The following is a 15,543-nucleotide window of genomic DNA, read 5'->3' on the forward strand; positions in this document are numbered from 1 at the left end:
CTTGGCAAAGAAGGCCACTTTCCTCTACTGTATTGTCATATCTAGCAGCTTTTTAAGAAAAAATTCTTCTCAATTTGTTGTTGCCTTTGCTTGGTTTCCAGAGCCCTGAAGTGATTGTTTTCTTCAGTGTACTTCAGTTTTATAAGTATTGTGGGGGAGTGGATTTGCTACCCTCGTCATTCTGCTATACCTGGACATCTCTCTTCAAACTTCCTAACCCCTTTGGACCCTGTGTCCCCTACACCCACTTTAATTTAATCTAGTCAGTTTTTTTCACCATTGTTCTACTGAAACCATTCTTGTAAGAGTCACCAACATCTTGCATTTGTCATAGCAATTGTCATTTTCCTGTTTTTATCTAGCCATTATCCTTCTGGCTATTTCTTGAATATGCCAAGCGCACCACTGAGTTTTTACATTTGCAGTTCCCTGTAACCATCTTCCCTAGATCTTCACATGGTTCTTACCTTTATATCTTTTAGGTTGATGTTCATATCTTAAACTGCTTCATAAGGTTTTCTCTGGCTTCCTTATGTAAAATAGAGATATTTCTAAAGTAACACAATAGGAACAGAAGAGTAAACATAGGTGAATATTTAGGTCCTTATACTTGCTTCACTTAATGCATCTTTCAGTAGCTTTTGATATAAATGGCCACTCAGTTTTTCTAAAAAATTTTTAACATGGCTTCTAAGATAAGATTCTTTCTTATTTTTCTTCCTGCTTTATTAACTACTCTACTCTGTCCTCTATTTTTCATTTCATGAATTTTTTTTCTGTATGAACTTCTTCCTTAGGTGATATTGTTAGGTACCCTTGCTTTAGATCTCCTTTATCTAGATGACTCCCAAATGCATTTTTCCAGCCTTAGCTTCTACCCTGACCTCACGTGAACATCTAATAAGGATTTCAAACTTAATAGATAAAAAACAGAACTCTTGATCTACTTTTTCCTTCAAACTTATTGTCTTAAATTTTTAGAATGCTTTTTTTTTTTTTTTTTTTTTTGAAACGGAGTCTCGCTCTGTCGCCCAGTGCTGTGGCGCGATCTCAGCTCACCGCAACCTCTACCTCCTGGGTTCAAATGATAGAATGCTATTCTGCAAGGTAAATCTGATTGTATCACTTTCCTGGTCAAAACCTCCATTAGCTTCCCTTTACATTTAGAGTGAAATTCAGTTTCTTACCGTGTTTGATGAAGGTTTATATGATCTTGTGCCTGCTTACCTCTCTGAACATAACTCCTACCTCTCTGAACTTAACTCCCACCTTTCTCTCTCCTTACTCAGAATGATGCAGCCACATTATCTTTCTGGCTATTTCTTGAATATGCCAAGCCCACCACTAGGTTTTTACATTTGCAGTTCCCTATAACCACAGTGCTCTCTCCTCAGATCTTCACATCATTCTTACCTTCATATCATTTGGCCTTGTGCTCATATCTTAACTGCTTCATGAGATTTTCTCTAACTTCCTTATCTAAAACAAGACATTTTTAAAGCACCACAATAGGAAGAGTAAATGTAGATGAGTACTTAGGTCCTTGTTCTTGCTTTACTTACGCATTCTTTTTGATCAAAAATATTGTGCACAATCTTATACAACTTCTGTTATCTGGGAATTTAATACTCTGTTACCTTGGTTAATGAGTCTGGAAAAGTAAATAACTTATTTTAACATAGTTGGCTATGTTAAAAAATCAATCTTAATAGCTGTATGTTATGAGAGGAATGAGTATTGATTTACTAGCAGTTCTCCCTCAAACCCAGCTACCTAAATGTGAATTCACAAAGTATAGAGGCTGGGCGCTGTGGCTCACGCCTGTAATCCCAGCACTTTGGGAGGCTGAGGCAGGTGGATTGCCTGAGGTCAGGAGTTCGAGACCAGCTGGTCAACATGGTGAAACCCCGTCTCTACTAAAAATATTAAAATAATTAGCTGGGCGTGGTGGCAGGCCTCTGTGATGCCAGCTACTCAGGAGGCTGAGGCAGGAGAAAACCCAGGAGGCGAAGGTTGCAGTGAGCCGAGGTCATGCCATTGTACTCCAGCCTGGGCAACAAGAGTGAAACACTGTCTCAGACAAACAAACAAAGTATAGAAATACTTCCAGAAATAGCTTCAATTTGGAATGGAAATGGACACAATTTTGAAGTCTGTAGTTTTCTGTGTTCCTCTCTCTGAACCAGTTAACACTTAAGAGCCTGTTGTCAGTTATTTGTTAAAGTAATTGTACTATACTTTCTGACTCACTTTCTGTTTGCTTTCTGACTTTCTGTTTCCATAATTTTACTAACAAGTAATGGAATGAAAGATTGATACCTTATAAAAGCATTTTAAATACCATTGTACACATAAGCCCAACTTTGAAAGGTCAGTTTAAAGGAACATTCACTTCTGCTCTCATCTTCTAAGAACTAGAAGCCATCCTACTCTTCCTATTCTAGGATAGCTGTCTTTACCTGCTTCTTTGGTCCCAACGCATCCTCATCCGCATCCTTCTTGGCCTCTTTTCTAACCGTAACACCATTTCCTTTCCAGATTCTTAGGTATATACTTTATATTTTCTAGCTCTTCTAAATCATTACTTTAAAGCTTTATTTTTTTGTCTAGAAAGCTGGCATTTTGGTATTGTTTCTGGTTGTTATGTAATTTGTCCTTCATTAACTGGATTTCTGACAGTCAAGTATATTGTTGGACTATAATAACCTCTTTGTTAATGTACAGTCTAGTCAGATTTACTGCTGCAAAGTCTGTGGTATGAAGAAATCATATTATTTAGTGATTTCTTTTTTTGAAGAACGAACATAATTTTGAAACTTCCCAAAGGGAAAATAGTTTTGTGTGGTCACAAATCTATCAGGACTGTATGATTTCTTTTCTTTTCTTTTCTTTTTGAGATGGAGTTTCGCTCTACATTCACTTTTTCTAAAACTTAGCAACTGAGCTCTTTTCATGGAGTTGATGCTCGGTTTTTTTGTTGTTTTCTTTTTTCTCACTGCATCTTAGAAAACAAGATCGGGCTATTTGTGGTAAAGTAACAGTTTTTACAGTTTTGGAATTCATCGAAGACTGTTATTTTTGTGAAATATACAAATGCATTGCTAGAAAGATGAAATTTTAAAAAAGTAAAATATGGGTCCTAATTCTTACTATCATATTCATAGATACCAATTTATTCTCTCATTGTTATAAAAACTCTAAACACTCTCAATTTCTGTATTTGTCTTATTGGAGAGCAGTAACAGATATTTCATGGACTAGTAACAAATATTTTGCAGATCAGTACCAGTCTACAGATCACACTTTTAGTAGCGTATCTAATTTTATTGCTTAATGTTATTTCAGAAGCATCTTATTCACTATGATGAAAAGCTGTTATCTTTTAAAAATATTTTTTTATGTGTTTCCTTTTCAGAACCGAGAGCTCCAGATCATGAGAAAGCTAGATCACTGTAACATAGTCCGATTGCGTTATTTCTTCTACTCCAGTGGTGAGAAGGTAGGTTTGACACAAAGTGTGTACTGAACATTGTGATAAATTTGTTATTTTTCTAGAAATTAATCTCTCTTCCCCCCATAAGACAGTTTTGCTAATGGAATGGAAAAATTCCAAAACACTAGCCCCAGCAATACTCAGTCCAAGATATGGTCATTGAATATCATTAGTTATATCAGGAAAGCATTAGTGAGATAAAGGGAATGCACTTGTAAGAATTTTCTTCTTCATGAAAGCATCTATCTTCACTTCTCAAGAAAATCTATATACTTTTTAAATTTTTTTAAAGACATCTATGTTCCTTACGTGCTTACGCAGCCCTCTGATAGTTTACCTATTTATTGCAGGGAGGAAAATTAAGCTATTTTGTTAAGTGAAGTTGATAAGAGGTGAAAAGGTAGCAAGAGGACTTTGGTAGGAACAGAATGAGGGTTAAACATTTGGAAGCAAGTTGAGCCATCCTTGCTTGGCCAGTGAAAAACTTGGAAAAGATATATTGCAGAGCTTACTTTAAGTGATCCCTATGTCTGATCACAATGAATTCTCTGAAAGCAAAGGGTAAGGAAGACTTTGTGCTGCTAATAACTCCCCAACCCGTCTTTCTCTTCAGAAGATGCAATAATCAATGAAGTTGGAGCAAAGAAAATAAATTTCTGCTTTTCCTTGGTGTCTTTATTTTTCTGCCTGCTGCTATCCTTTCTTTCTTTTCACTGGTTTGGAGTGCATAGGCAAGGCAGGTAACAAATCACTTGATTCTTTTGGCTAAATAAATATGACTTTGGATAACTTCACTTGGTATTTTGGACTTCAGATTTCATGCATATAATATCTAATGTTCTTAGATCCATAATACTTGATTTCTAGCTCAGTGTTCTTGTTACTTTATGTAACTGTTTTCTAGTATAACAGTTTTTAGCCATTTTCTATTAAGCTTTTTTTTTTTTACGGCAAATATTGCCTGACAACATTTTCTATTAAAGTTTGTTTAGATTATTTCCTTAGAAAATCTTTTTTTTTCATTACAGTGCCTATTATATAGGAAGATGTCAATGTATTAAGCCCGAATTTTGATATAAATGTCTACAGATGTATAATTGTTGCGTATATACACATGTATTGTAACTAATACGTTTTAACAACTATAGTTAGCAAATTGGCCCTTTATTGACCCTTGCTTTTCAGTTGCTCTTTTTTTTAGTTTAAATGATACCTCTGGTTTACTAAGGATTGTAAACCCTCATAAGTATTAGAGCTTTTTTATTTCTAAACCCCGTTACTTGGTTCATACTACTTTTTTTTTTTAACCTACCAAATGGCCTATTATTATCTTTATTCTGATCTGTTTGGGCATGTGTTTGCATTTTTCTGTCTCTTCCTAAGTAAAATTATAGAGCCTCTGTTATGTTCACAAGTATGTTCTTTATAATGGAATTTTGCATATTCATTTTGTTGTTGTTGTTACTAGATGAATCATGATACTCCTGGGTAAGAATTATGTGTTCCATGAACTGCTGGATTACAATAGATTCATTTGAAAAAAGGCCTCCTCCCAGAGTTCTTAAACATTTTCTCTTTGATTACTTACTTCAATGTATATAGCATTCCTTATATACTAGGCACTGTTTTAATGCTTTACAAATATTAACTCCTTTAACTCTTAAGAAGTTGAAGAGCAGAAAAGAAAGACTATCAAAGCGTTTGAATGCAAGGCACCTGATGGCTTACTTGTCTGGTTTTGGTTTGGTGGAAAACTCCTGTCATAGTCAGCTCTTACCCTGACTCAATCCTTCACTGAGGGTGACAACTGACTGTCTCTTATCTGTATGCCCCAGAGGATAATTTCCTCTTTGCTGCTGTTCTCAGTTTCTTACTTATCTTAAAGGTTCTTACAGATAAAGAGCAATTAGAAGTCATTAACAGAGATTAACCTCTATTATAAAATAAATAGACCTTCTAATATTTTCTTTATGTCAGAACTTTCTCTTGAGCTTTGTAAATTTTCCAAAGTTAAAAAAAAAAAGACACCTCCTAATTTTGGGATAGCTTCATTAAAAACAAAAAGGAAGAAGAAAAGAAAGGTTGTGGTATATTGCTGAAAATAATGGTCCTTCTTTGTCAAAAAAAAGAGGAAATTTTTCTAAGATGTACAGAAATACATAGGTTCAAGACTTCCCATAGTCTCCCAGCCACCAAAAAGATAATTTCTTTTTGCCCCACTCATAATCTCCACTTCTGAATTATTCTGGCAGGACTAAGATATCCTTCAGGAGACCAAGCAGTAAACTATTTCTTCCCATAGGAGAAGATGGATTCTTTTCTAGGGTTGAGTGCTCAGGTTAGTTATTTTCAGTTCAGTTCTAACTTTCTTGGAATAGGTTGCTGAGAGTATTCACTGCTGTTTAGAAAGTAACCTAAATGTTTGTGAAATTCTTGCAAATCCTTGAAGATGATTTATCTTGGAATATGGCAGTCCTATATTTGGTAGGCATTTTTCTAGCAGAAGCATCATGTATTGCTTATGTGTATTATGTATGAGAAGAGTTTTGGAGGAAGAAATAATAAATTAATCATTTGAGATGTTTATGACACATGCAAGTAGAGATGCCCAGTAGACAGATACATGTGTGACTTCATAGATGGTGGTGGTGGCTCTAGGTGGAGAGGTGACATTGACAAAGTAGGATAGAGAGGGTGTGTAGCCATGTGGAGCTTGAGGAGGGAGGAAATATGGAGTGCTGTTTGAGGCCAGGACAGTGAAAAGCCAGCAGTTTGGCAATATTTATTGCCTTCTGTTTCTAGAATTTGTCAAGGGGTGACAGCAGTGTTCATTTGAAAGAACTGCAAGGAAACCGGTGCCTTTAGGTGAGATTCAGGTTTTCTCTAGGGCAAAACGGTAAAAAGAACCCTCCAGGAAGAGATTGAGGTCATTACTTGAGGTTTCAGTTTTCTTTTTGAGGTGTCTTTTGAGGTTTAGGTGAGATCCAGGTTTTCTCTAGGGCAAGACAAAAAGAACCCTCCAAGAAGAGATTGAGGTTATTAGAAACTTTCTTTTGAGATTTTTGAGGGAGTGTTTTGAGAGGGAGATCGGTGATAAGAACATGAGCCTACAGTATGTTTGAGGAGGCAATTAGGGAGATTAGTTGAGGACATTGTGAAGATGAGAAAAAATAACTCCTTGTTTCAGGATTAGAGAGATGAAAGGCTTGGTTACGTTCTAGAATAGATGACTTCAAATGTATTTGGGAATTTTAAAAAATTCTCTCATTCTCTATAATCATCTCTGAGTTTCTTTCCCTGGCTATTTTCTATCAGTCTCTTTCTCTAGCCCCCTTTTCTCCTTTGTCTTTAGTCTCTCTTTCCCTTTCTGGATTTTTCAACCTTTCACTGTAGGCTCCAGGTCTCTATCTTTCTGTCTCTAGGTTTTTGTCCACCTCTCTTGGTCTATGTCATCCCCTCTTTTTGGATTTCTTCTCCCTCCATATAACTCTCTCTTTTCTCTGTCTCTCTCTTTCTTGTCTCTCTCTTCTCCCCCACAGCCTTTTTCTCTCTGTCTCTCTGTCTCTCTCCCTCTCTTATTTCCTCTTTATGGGTCTCCATCAACCTCTTTCTCTGGGTTTCTATACTTGTCTTTCAATGGGATTTTACCCATCCCACTCTCTTTCTGATTGTTTCTAAATCTTTATATGGGTTCTCATCTGTCTTAAATCTCCTTCGTTGTCTCTCTTAGTGTCTCTTCTCTCTGGGCCTCTATTACTCCCGTTTTGGAAAATGTTGAGGAAAACGACTAAATTATTCACTACCACTATCCTGACCTTTGACTTCAATTCTGTGTATCTTTTTCCATATGCACATGTTTATATAGGTGTATGCATAATAATTTATGATCTCATACAGATTTTTTTTTCTTGCCTCATAATATGTATAGGTATTTTGGTTATCTAATATTTCATTGTTGTGCTATATAATATTTTATCTATTCCCACGTTGTTATTTTCAATTTTAGAATTGTAGCTAAGCTACCCTGTGGCCTTTTAATAATTTTTGTCTGTAAGTACTTTTGCAGCTCTGGGAGAATTAAAGTAGGATTTCTGCATGTTTTACATTTCACTGACCACAGTTTGACTTGAATGTATGTCTATTTTGGTAATCTTCTTTTTATTGTATTCTGCCTTTTGCATTTTAAAGACTTTCTGTAGGAATTGTGGATAATCAGCGTTTAGCCTGTAACAGGGGATAGGGGTAGCCAATGTAACTAGAAGAAACAGGAATTAAGTCAGGACAGAGATTAGAGATGTGAACTAATTAGCCTTAGTTTTCTGGTTGGAATTATTAATGTTTGCTGTGGTAACTAGAGCATCATGTAGTCAATTCATATACTCTATGTTACCCAGTAGTAACTAACTCTGATTTAGTTTAGAGTAAGTAGTACCTCCTCTCTTTACCTTCCCATTAGAGAAAAATGGGATATTTGAGTGTTTTGAAACTCTGGGCTTATAATTTTGTGAATTTCAAGTATCTTATAGAATAGTCTTTCTCTTTTTTTGATATTTGGCAGTAGAAACTTTCTACATCCCCAGTGAAATCTTATGAAGACCTCTGATAGAACATATAAAAAGCAGAGTTGCCCTAGTTGAAGCTAAGGTGTGGAATCAGCTGATTTTGCTTTTTCTGAGTTATAGCTTACCCCATAGAACTCTAGGACTCTGAAGGTCATATGATAAAAACCATGTTATGAGCTGGGTCTGGTGGCTCACGCCGTTAATCCCAGCATTTTGGGAGGCCATGGTGGGTGAATCGCCTGCGATCGGGAGTTTGAGACCAGCTTGGCCAACAGTGAAACCCCATCTCTACTAAAAATACAAAAAATTAGCTGGGTGTGGTGGCGGGTGCCTGTAATCCCAGCTCCCCGAGAGGCTGAGGCAGGAGAATCGCTTGAACCCGGGAGGCGGAGGTTGCAGTGAGCCGAGATTGCCCCATTGTACTCCAGCCTGGGCAACAAGAGTGAAACTCCATCTCAAAAAATAAAAAATAAAAATAAAAACTGTATTATGTCTATACAAGATCCTTAAGTTTTATTTCAATCAATTACTAGTTTTCTGTAAGAAAAACTTCTCTAAGTAACTTTTCATGTAAAAGTTTTTTTCCTTGTGATTCATAGATTACCAATAAAGAGAAAAACCTCTGCCTTCTACTTTGTGAGAGACTGTTCAAATAACAAAGATGACAGTTGATTTTATTTCTCATGCCACCTTTGTTCTATTGATAGTAATAGGGACCTGTGCCAGAAGGGGAGGATTGTACCACTGCATCTGGTATCAGGGAGCAGAATGCTGTGCTTAATTTTGCCCGTCTACCACTAGCTCTGGAGAGGAAAGGATAGGGGTGACATATATGCCAAGGATTCATTCTGAAAAGTAAAGAGGACTGGCTTTGTAGCTAGAAATATTTGGGTTTGCATTCCATTTTTGCCACTTGATAGTAGTATGACTCTGGGCAAGATACTTACTTTTATAAGCCTCCTCCCCGTCATCTGCACAGTAGGGGTTTTGTAAGGAACAAATGTAATAATGTTATCAAGTGCTTATTATAGTACCTGACATATAATTGACACTTAATAAACATTAATTTACTATTTTATCTATTATTGTGTTTATTAATAGCAAATATATATTGCACTTTCTATATGTCAGACATTGTCCCGAGCCGTTTACATATTTTATAACTGACTTAAACCTCATAGCAACCCATTAAAGAATGGGTTTACAGAACAACTATTTTATAGAAGCACTATTTTGTAGAAGAAACTGACACAACAGCAGTTAAGAAAGTTACCATACAACTACTAAATGGAAGTGTTGGGAGTCAGCTCCAAGTAGTCTGACTCCAGAGTCTGTATAGTATGCTGTAGTGTTTAGCACAGAACGTACATTCCTCCAGAAGCAGTGTGCTAGAAATAGAACATTTAAAAATATCTTAGTAAATTATCAAACAAGGGGAGATTATAATATTAATAGTAGTAATAGGCCGGGCGCGGTGGCTCATGCCTGTAATCCCAGCACTTTTGGGAGGCCAACGCGGGTGAATCACCTGGCGTCGGGAATTTGAGACCAGCCTGGCTAACATGGTGAAACCCCATTTCTACTAAAAATAATAAAAAAATTTAAAAAAAGTAGCCAGGCGTGGTGGCAAGCGCCTGTAATCCCAGATACTCGGGAGGCTGACGCAGGAGAATCGCTTGAACCTGGGAGGCGGAGGTTGCAGTGAGTTGAGATTGCGCCATTGTAGTCCAGCTTGGGCAACAAGAGCAAAACTCCATCTCACAAAAATAAATAATAATAATAATGATAGTTGCAGTACTAGTAATAATGGTAATTATAATAATAGCTTAAAAGTATGTGATGCTATATGCCGGGCATTAATCTGAACACTTTACTTATATTTACTCATTTAATCCTCACAACAGTTCTATGAAGAGGAGATGGAGAGAAGTTAAGTGACCCGCCCATAGAGTGATTTAAACCAGTATTTTAAATTTCTAGTTTGCAGGAAGTATGTGATTCTCTTAAAATAAAGATTGTGCGTTTTTTGGAGGGAGCTAGTTTGTGTGTTTTATTTGATTTTCAAAGAAATCTTGACCCCCAAAAGATAAAGTAGAATTATCAAGCCATTCACCCAAGAGCCAAGGAGATATAGCAAGCTATGTAAATATTTATAAATATTTATTAGAAATGTTTTGATGAGATTTGAGCCCAGGCAGTCTAGCTCTGGATTCCATTAACCTTCCCTGATACCACTACTCTTAATTTTAGTATATGTTTTACTTTTAGTAAAGAACTTTTATCTCAGAGGTTTCTAAAACTTGTATGTATGTATATGTACTCATTTCTAATTCAGTTTTAACTTTTTTGAGAGCAGGTATGTGTGCATATGGTTATATTAAGGGATGAAAGAAAGAAATAAAAGGCCAAGAACAGTTCCTTGTTAATTTTGAAGCAGTATAGTATAGAGAGTCAATTTGGGTGTGAATAGTGACTCTGCTGTGTACTGGCTATGTGTCCTCAAGCAAGTTGCTTAACCTTTCTCCTTATTGCTGAAATGAGGATAGTGTATGTATGTGTGTGTGTGTATGTGTGTGTATATATATACACACTTGTGTTTTATATATATTTTTATATATATATACACTTGTGTTATATATACCCTGTGTATACACACACACATTTATGTTACTATGAAAATAGTGGCCATGTAAGTAAAATGTGTATAGTATCGTGTATGAGTTTTTCTTTCATTACCTCTAACCATTAGTTCTTGCTGTTCCCTAGGGTTTTATTCTCCATTTTTCTTTACTTTCATACTTATGCTGGGCCATATTCTCAATCCTCGTGACTTCAGTGACTCTCTAATGTTTATCTTCAGTAGAGGTCTCCCTGATGAACTCTAGAGCCTCAAGTTTTAGTACCAACCAGAAGTCTCTACCTGGAAGCCTGAGCCGTCGCATTTAGCATGTTAGAATTTAAGACTCCCCTTATCCCTGCTATATATCAGTTATTAAAATAAGAAACCTGGATGTTATCCTAGACCTTTTTGTTGACTTATTTGAATCTGTTCTTTCTATTTCACTGATAATGCTGCCTTAGTTCAGGCCCACATTATTTCTTATCTAAACTCTTAGTGATTTCTCTTCTAGTACATACCTTTGCTTCCTCCCCACCCCTAAACAGTATTTTAAAACAGGGATAAATCATAGATTATTCTAAACAATTAGAAGAGACAATATGGGTCATTGTCTTAAGAATTTATTGTCTGGGTTTACCAAAAGCTTTATGTGAACAAATAGCATTGGAGATGTTGGACCATCCCTCATGTAACATGGCAGCAGGCAATCTTTCTGATTGTATCACTTCCTCACTTACCTAAAAGGTAAATTCCTTATTTCTTAACATGATATACAAGGTCTTTGAACATCTATATCATGACCTTACTCGACTCATCTCTCCTTTTTCACAGGCTATCTATGTTCTAGCCTTGCCCAAAGTATGTGCAGTTGTCAGAGTATGTTGTATTATCCCTGTTAATGCAAATACCTTCTGGAATGCCTCTTTCCTACCCTCCACCCCTGCTCTATTTTTGTTAGTTGAGTTCTTTTTCATTGTATTATCTCTGCTCAAAAGTAGCTCCATCTGATATCTCACTATTTACTCTACCCGGCCCCTTTAGCCCCAAAAGCTTCTCTCTCCTTGGAATATCTTGCACATACTTCTTTTATTTTTTTAACTAGATCTTTTTACTAGGTTGTGTAATTCTCAACAGCATGGTGAAATTTTATTTTGTTTCTTTAATGCTTAGCCCAGTGCCTGAGACAGTGTGAAGTTGGATATGTAGATTTATTAAAAGCCTTCTAGATAGTTCCAGAAAACTGAGAGCTAAAATAGGCTCAGCCCAGATATTAACATTTGTTCTTTGAAGTATATTAAAATTTATTATAGGTATTACAATAACTATTTCTATAGATTGTGTTATTGTAAAGGAATTGTTTTCTTAATTTTCCTTTTGGGATATTCATTGCTAAATATCAATATATAATTGTATAGAGTTCAAGAGCATTAATTACATATATGATATAACGCAGCTATCACTGTTATTTTTAAAACATTTTCATTTTTGTTATGAAATGGAATTGGAATTTATCAAATGCCCTTTTGGTGATAATTGAGATGATCATGTGGGGTTTTTTCCATCATTTTATTAGCAAGATATATTACATTGATTTTCTTATGTTGAACCACTGTTGTTTTCCTGAGATAAAGGATTATACCCCAATCATGGTCATGGGGTATAATCCTTTTAATATACTATTGGGTTTCATATTCTGGTATTTTCATGAGGATTTTTGCGTTTATATTTATAAGGGATATTGGTTTGTAATTTTTCTTTTTTGTGATGTGTTTATCTGGCTTTGGTGTAGGGTAGTGCTAGTCTTGTAGAATCAGGTAAGAAGTGCTCCTTCCCTTTCTGTTTTTTTAAGAAGAGTTTTAGGATTATTATTAATTTCTTCTTTAATAAACTGGCAGAAGTTACCACTGAAATCGTCAGGTCCTGGACTTTGTTGGGAGGTTTTTTTCTTTATTACTAATTGAATCTCTACTTGTGTATATGTTTGTTAAGATTGTCTGTTTCATTTTGAGTCAGTTTGATAATCTGTGTGTTTGTAGGAATTTGCCCATTTCATCCAGATTGCCTAATATGTTAACATATGATTTGTAGTATGCTGTTTTCATCCTTTTTGTTTCTGTGAGGTTAGTAGTAATGACCCCACTTTCATTTCTGATTTTAGTTATTTTTCTTCTTTTTATTTGTCAGTCTATCCCTACGTCTAAACTCTTTTAAGGGTTTGTCAGTTTCGTTGATTTAAAAAAAAAATGCTTTTAGTTTTTTTGATTCTATTGTTTTTCTGTTCTCTGTTTTATTCATCTCTGTTCATATATTTATTATTTTCTTCCTTCTGCTAGCTTTGGGTTCAGTTTCTTCTTTTTGTAGTTCTCCGGTTGTAGAGTTAGATTAATGATTTGAGATCTTCTTTCTTAATGTAAGCATTTACAGCTGTAAATTTCCTTCTGAGCACTGTCTTTGCTGCATCCCATAAGTCTTGGTATTATGTCTTAACTATTTAAAAATTTTTCTTGTTTAAGAGTATTATCTTAGTTCAGTGCTGCTATAAAGGAATGCCTGAGGCCAACTAATTTGTAAAGAAAGGAGGTTTATTTAGCTCACAGTTTCGCTTGCTAGAAAGTGAAAGCCTCGGGCTGCCTCCACTCATGGCGGAAGGTGAAGGGGAGCCAACATATGCAGTGGTTACATGGCCAGATAGCAGAAAGGTGCCAGGCTCTTTTTACTAACCAGTTGTGGGAGGGAACTCAGAGAATGAGAACACATTCATTACCGAGAGGAAGGCACAATTCCATTCATGAGGGATCCACCTCTGTGGCCCAGATACCTCCCATTAGGTTCCATCTCCAACACTGAGGATCAAGTTTCACCATGAGGTTTAGGGGGACAAACAATCCAAACTATAGCAAGTGTGTTATCTGGTATCTTCTTTGAACCATTGGTTGTCTACAGTGAATTGTTTGATTTCCACACATTTGTGAATTTTCTAGTTTCCCTTGTGTTACTAATTTTTAGTTTCATTTCATTGTTGTCAGAAAAGATACTTCACATGATTTCAGTCATTGAAAATTTATTAACATTTGTTTTGTGGCCTAATATATGGTCTATACTGCCTAGACCTATGCTCAGGTGCAAAATAATGTGTTCTCGGCTATTTGGAGTGGCCATATTCTATATATGTATGTTGGGTCCTGTTGGTTTACAGTGTTGTTCAAGTTTACTGTTTCCTTATTGATTTGTCTTGATGTTCTGTTCATTACTGAGAGTGGTATATTGAAATCTCCAACTATTGTACAGCTGCCCATTTCTCCCTTCTGTTCTGTTAGTGTTTGTTTCATGTATTGGGGGCTGTCTTGTTTGGTGCATATGTGTATATAATTGTTATATCTCATTGATGAATTGATTTTTTTATCAACATATAATACCTGAGGCTGGGTGTGGTGGCTAACACCTGTAATCCCAGCCCTTTGGGAGGCCAAGGCAGGTGTATCACCTGAGGTCACGAGTTTGAGACGAGCCTGGTCAACATGGCAAAACCCTCTGTCTACTAAAAACACAAAAATTAGCCAGGTATGGTGGTGTGCACCTGTAATCCCACCTACTTGGGAGGTTGAGGCGGGAGAATCACTTGAACCTGGGAGGCAGAGGTCGAAGTGAGCCGAGATCGTACCACTGCACTCCAGTCTCGCTTTGTCACCTAGACTGGAGTGCAGTGGTACGATCTCGGCTCACTTTGACCTCTGCCTCCCAGGTTTTATATATATATATATATATATATATATATGTGTGTGTGTGTGTGTGTGTGTGTGTGTGTGTGTGTGTGTGTATATATATATTTTTTTTTTTTACCTGAAGCCTTTCTTTTTTCCTTGCCACTGTTCTGGCTAGAGCCTCTAGTACAGTGCTTACTAGAAGAGGTAAAAGCAGACATTCTTGTTCTTGCTCCTGATTTTAGGGGCAAAGCATTCAGTCTTTCATCTTTAAGTATGATGTTAGTCTTGGGTTTTTCACACATGTAATGTTATCAGTTGAGGAAGTTCTCTTCTATTTCTAGCTTGTTGAAGCATTTTTATGAAAGGGTGTTGGATTTTGGCAAGTGCTTTTTCTCTATTGACATGATTATGTGGTTTTTGTTTTTATTAAAATGGTGTTTTGTATAAGTTGATTTTTGAATGTTAAATCTACCTTACATTTCTGAGATTAATCTCACTTGGTCATAGTGTATAATCATTTTTATATGTTGCTAAACAGTACTTTGTTAAGAATTTTTGCATCTATATTCATAAGGGATATTGATCAGTAGTTTGTTTTCTTTTGTTTTTGTTTTTCTTGTCATGTCTTTGCTTTTAGTATCGGGTAATACTGGCTTCATAGAATGACATGGAGAAGTATTCCCTCTGCTTCTGTTTTTAGGAAGAGTCTGTGAAGAATTGGTTTTAATATCAATTAATAGGAACTATTTAGATAAATAGTGTAGAACTGGTGTGTGCCAAGGAGTACAGAGTATTTTAAAGACTTGGTGATGTTTAATAGCACAGTGTGTGTAGAGGAGATACAGGTAGTTTGAAATTGCTGGTATATAAAGTTGGGGTAGTGGGGATGGTAGTGGAGATGAGGCTAAGAAAGTAGAAGTGGGTTCATAAATGATTAGGTCAAAGTCAGCCTCCTAGTATAAAAATAATTTTGTAGGCCGGGCATAGTGGCTCACACCTGTAATCTCAGCACTTTGGGAGGTCGAGGTGGGTGGATCATGAGGTCAGGAGATTGAGACCATCCTGACTAACATAGTGAAACCCCGTTTCTACCAAAAATACAAAAATTAGCCGGGCGTGGTGGCAGGTGCCTGTAGTCCCAGCTACTGGGGAGGCTGAGACAGG

General features: G+C 36.3%; 1 protein-coding gene across 2 annotated transcripts in view; it reads left to right on the top strand.

Annotated features, from left to right (window-relative positions):
- The window catches only part of GSK3B (glycogen synthase kinase 3 beta), a 268,959-nt gene that overhangs the window by 138,486 nt on the left and 114,930 nt on the right, over nt 1–15,543 (top strand). For both annotated transcript variants that reach the window (XM_011987168.1, XM_011987169.1), the window contains exon 3: nt 3,416–3,499. In XM_011987168.1, the coding sequence (XP_011842558.1) occupies nt 3,416–3,499 (84 nt within the window). The remainder of the gene's footprint in view (nt 1–3,415; nt 3,500–15,543) is intronic.

The sequence above is a fragment of the Mandrillus leucophaeus genome, unplaced genomic scaffold, assembly GCF_000951045.1.
Source record: "Mandrillus leucophaeus isolate KB7577 unplaced genomic scaffold, Mleu.le_1.0 Scaffold302, whole genome shotgun sequence".
NCBI classification, from domain to species: Eukaryota; Metazoa; Chordata; class Mammalia; order Primates; family Cercopithecidae; genus Mandrillus; species Mandrillus leucophaeus.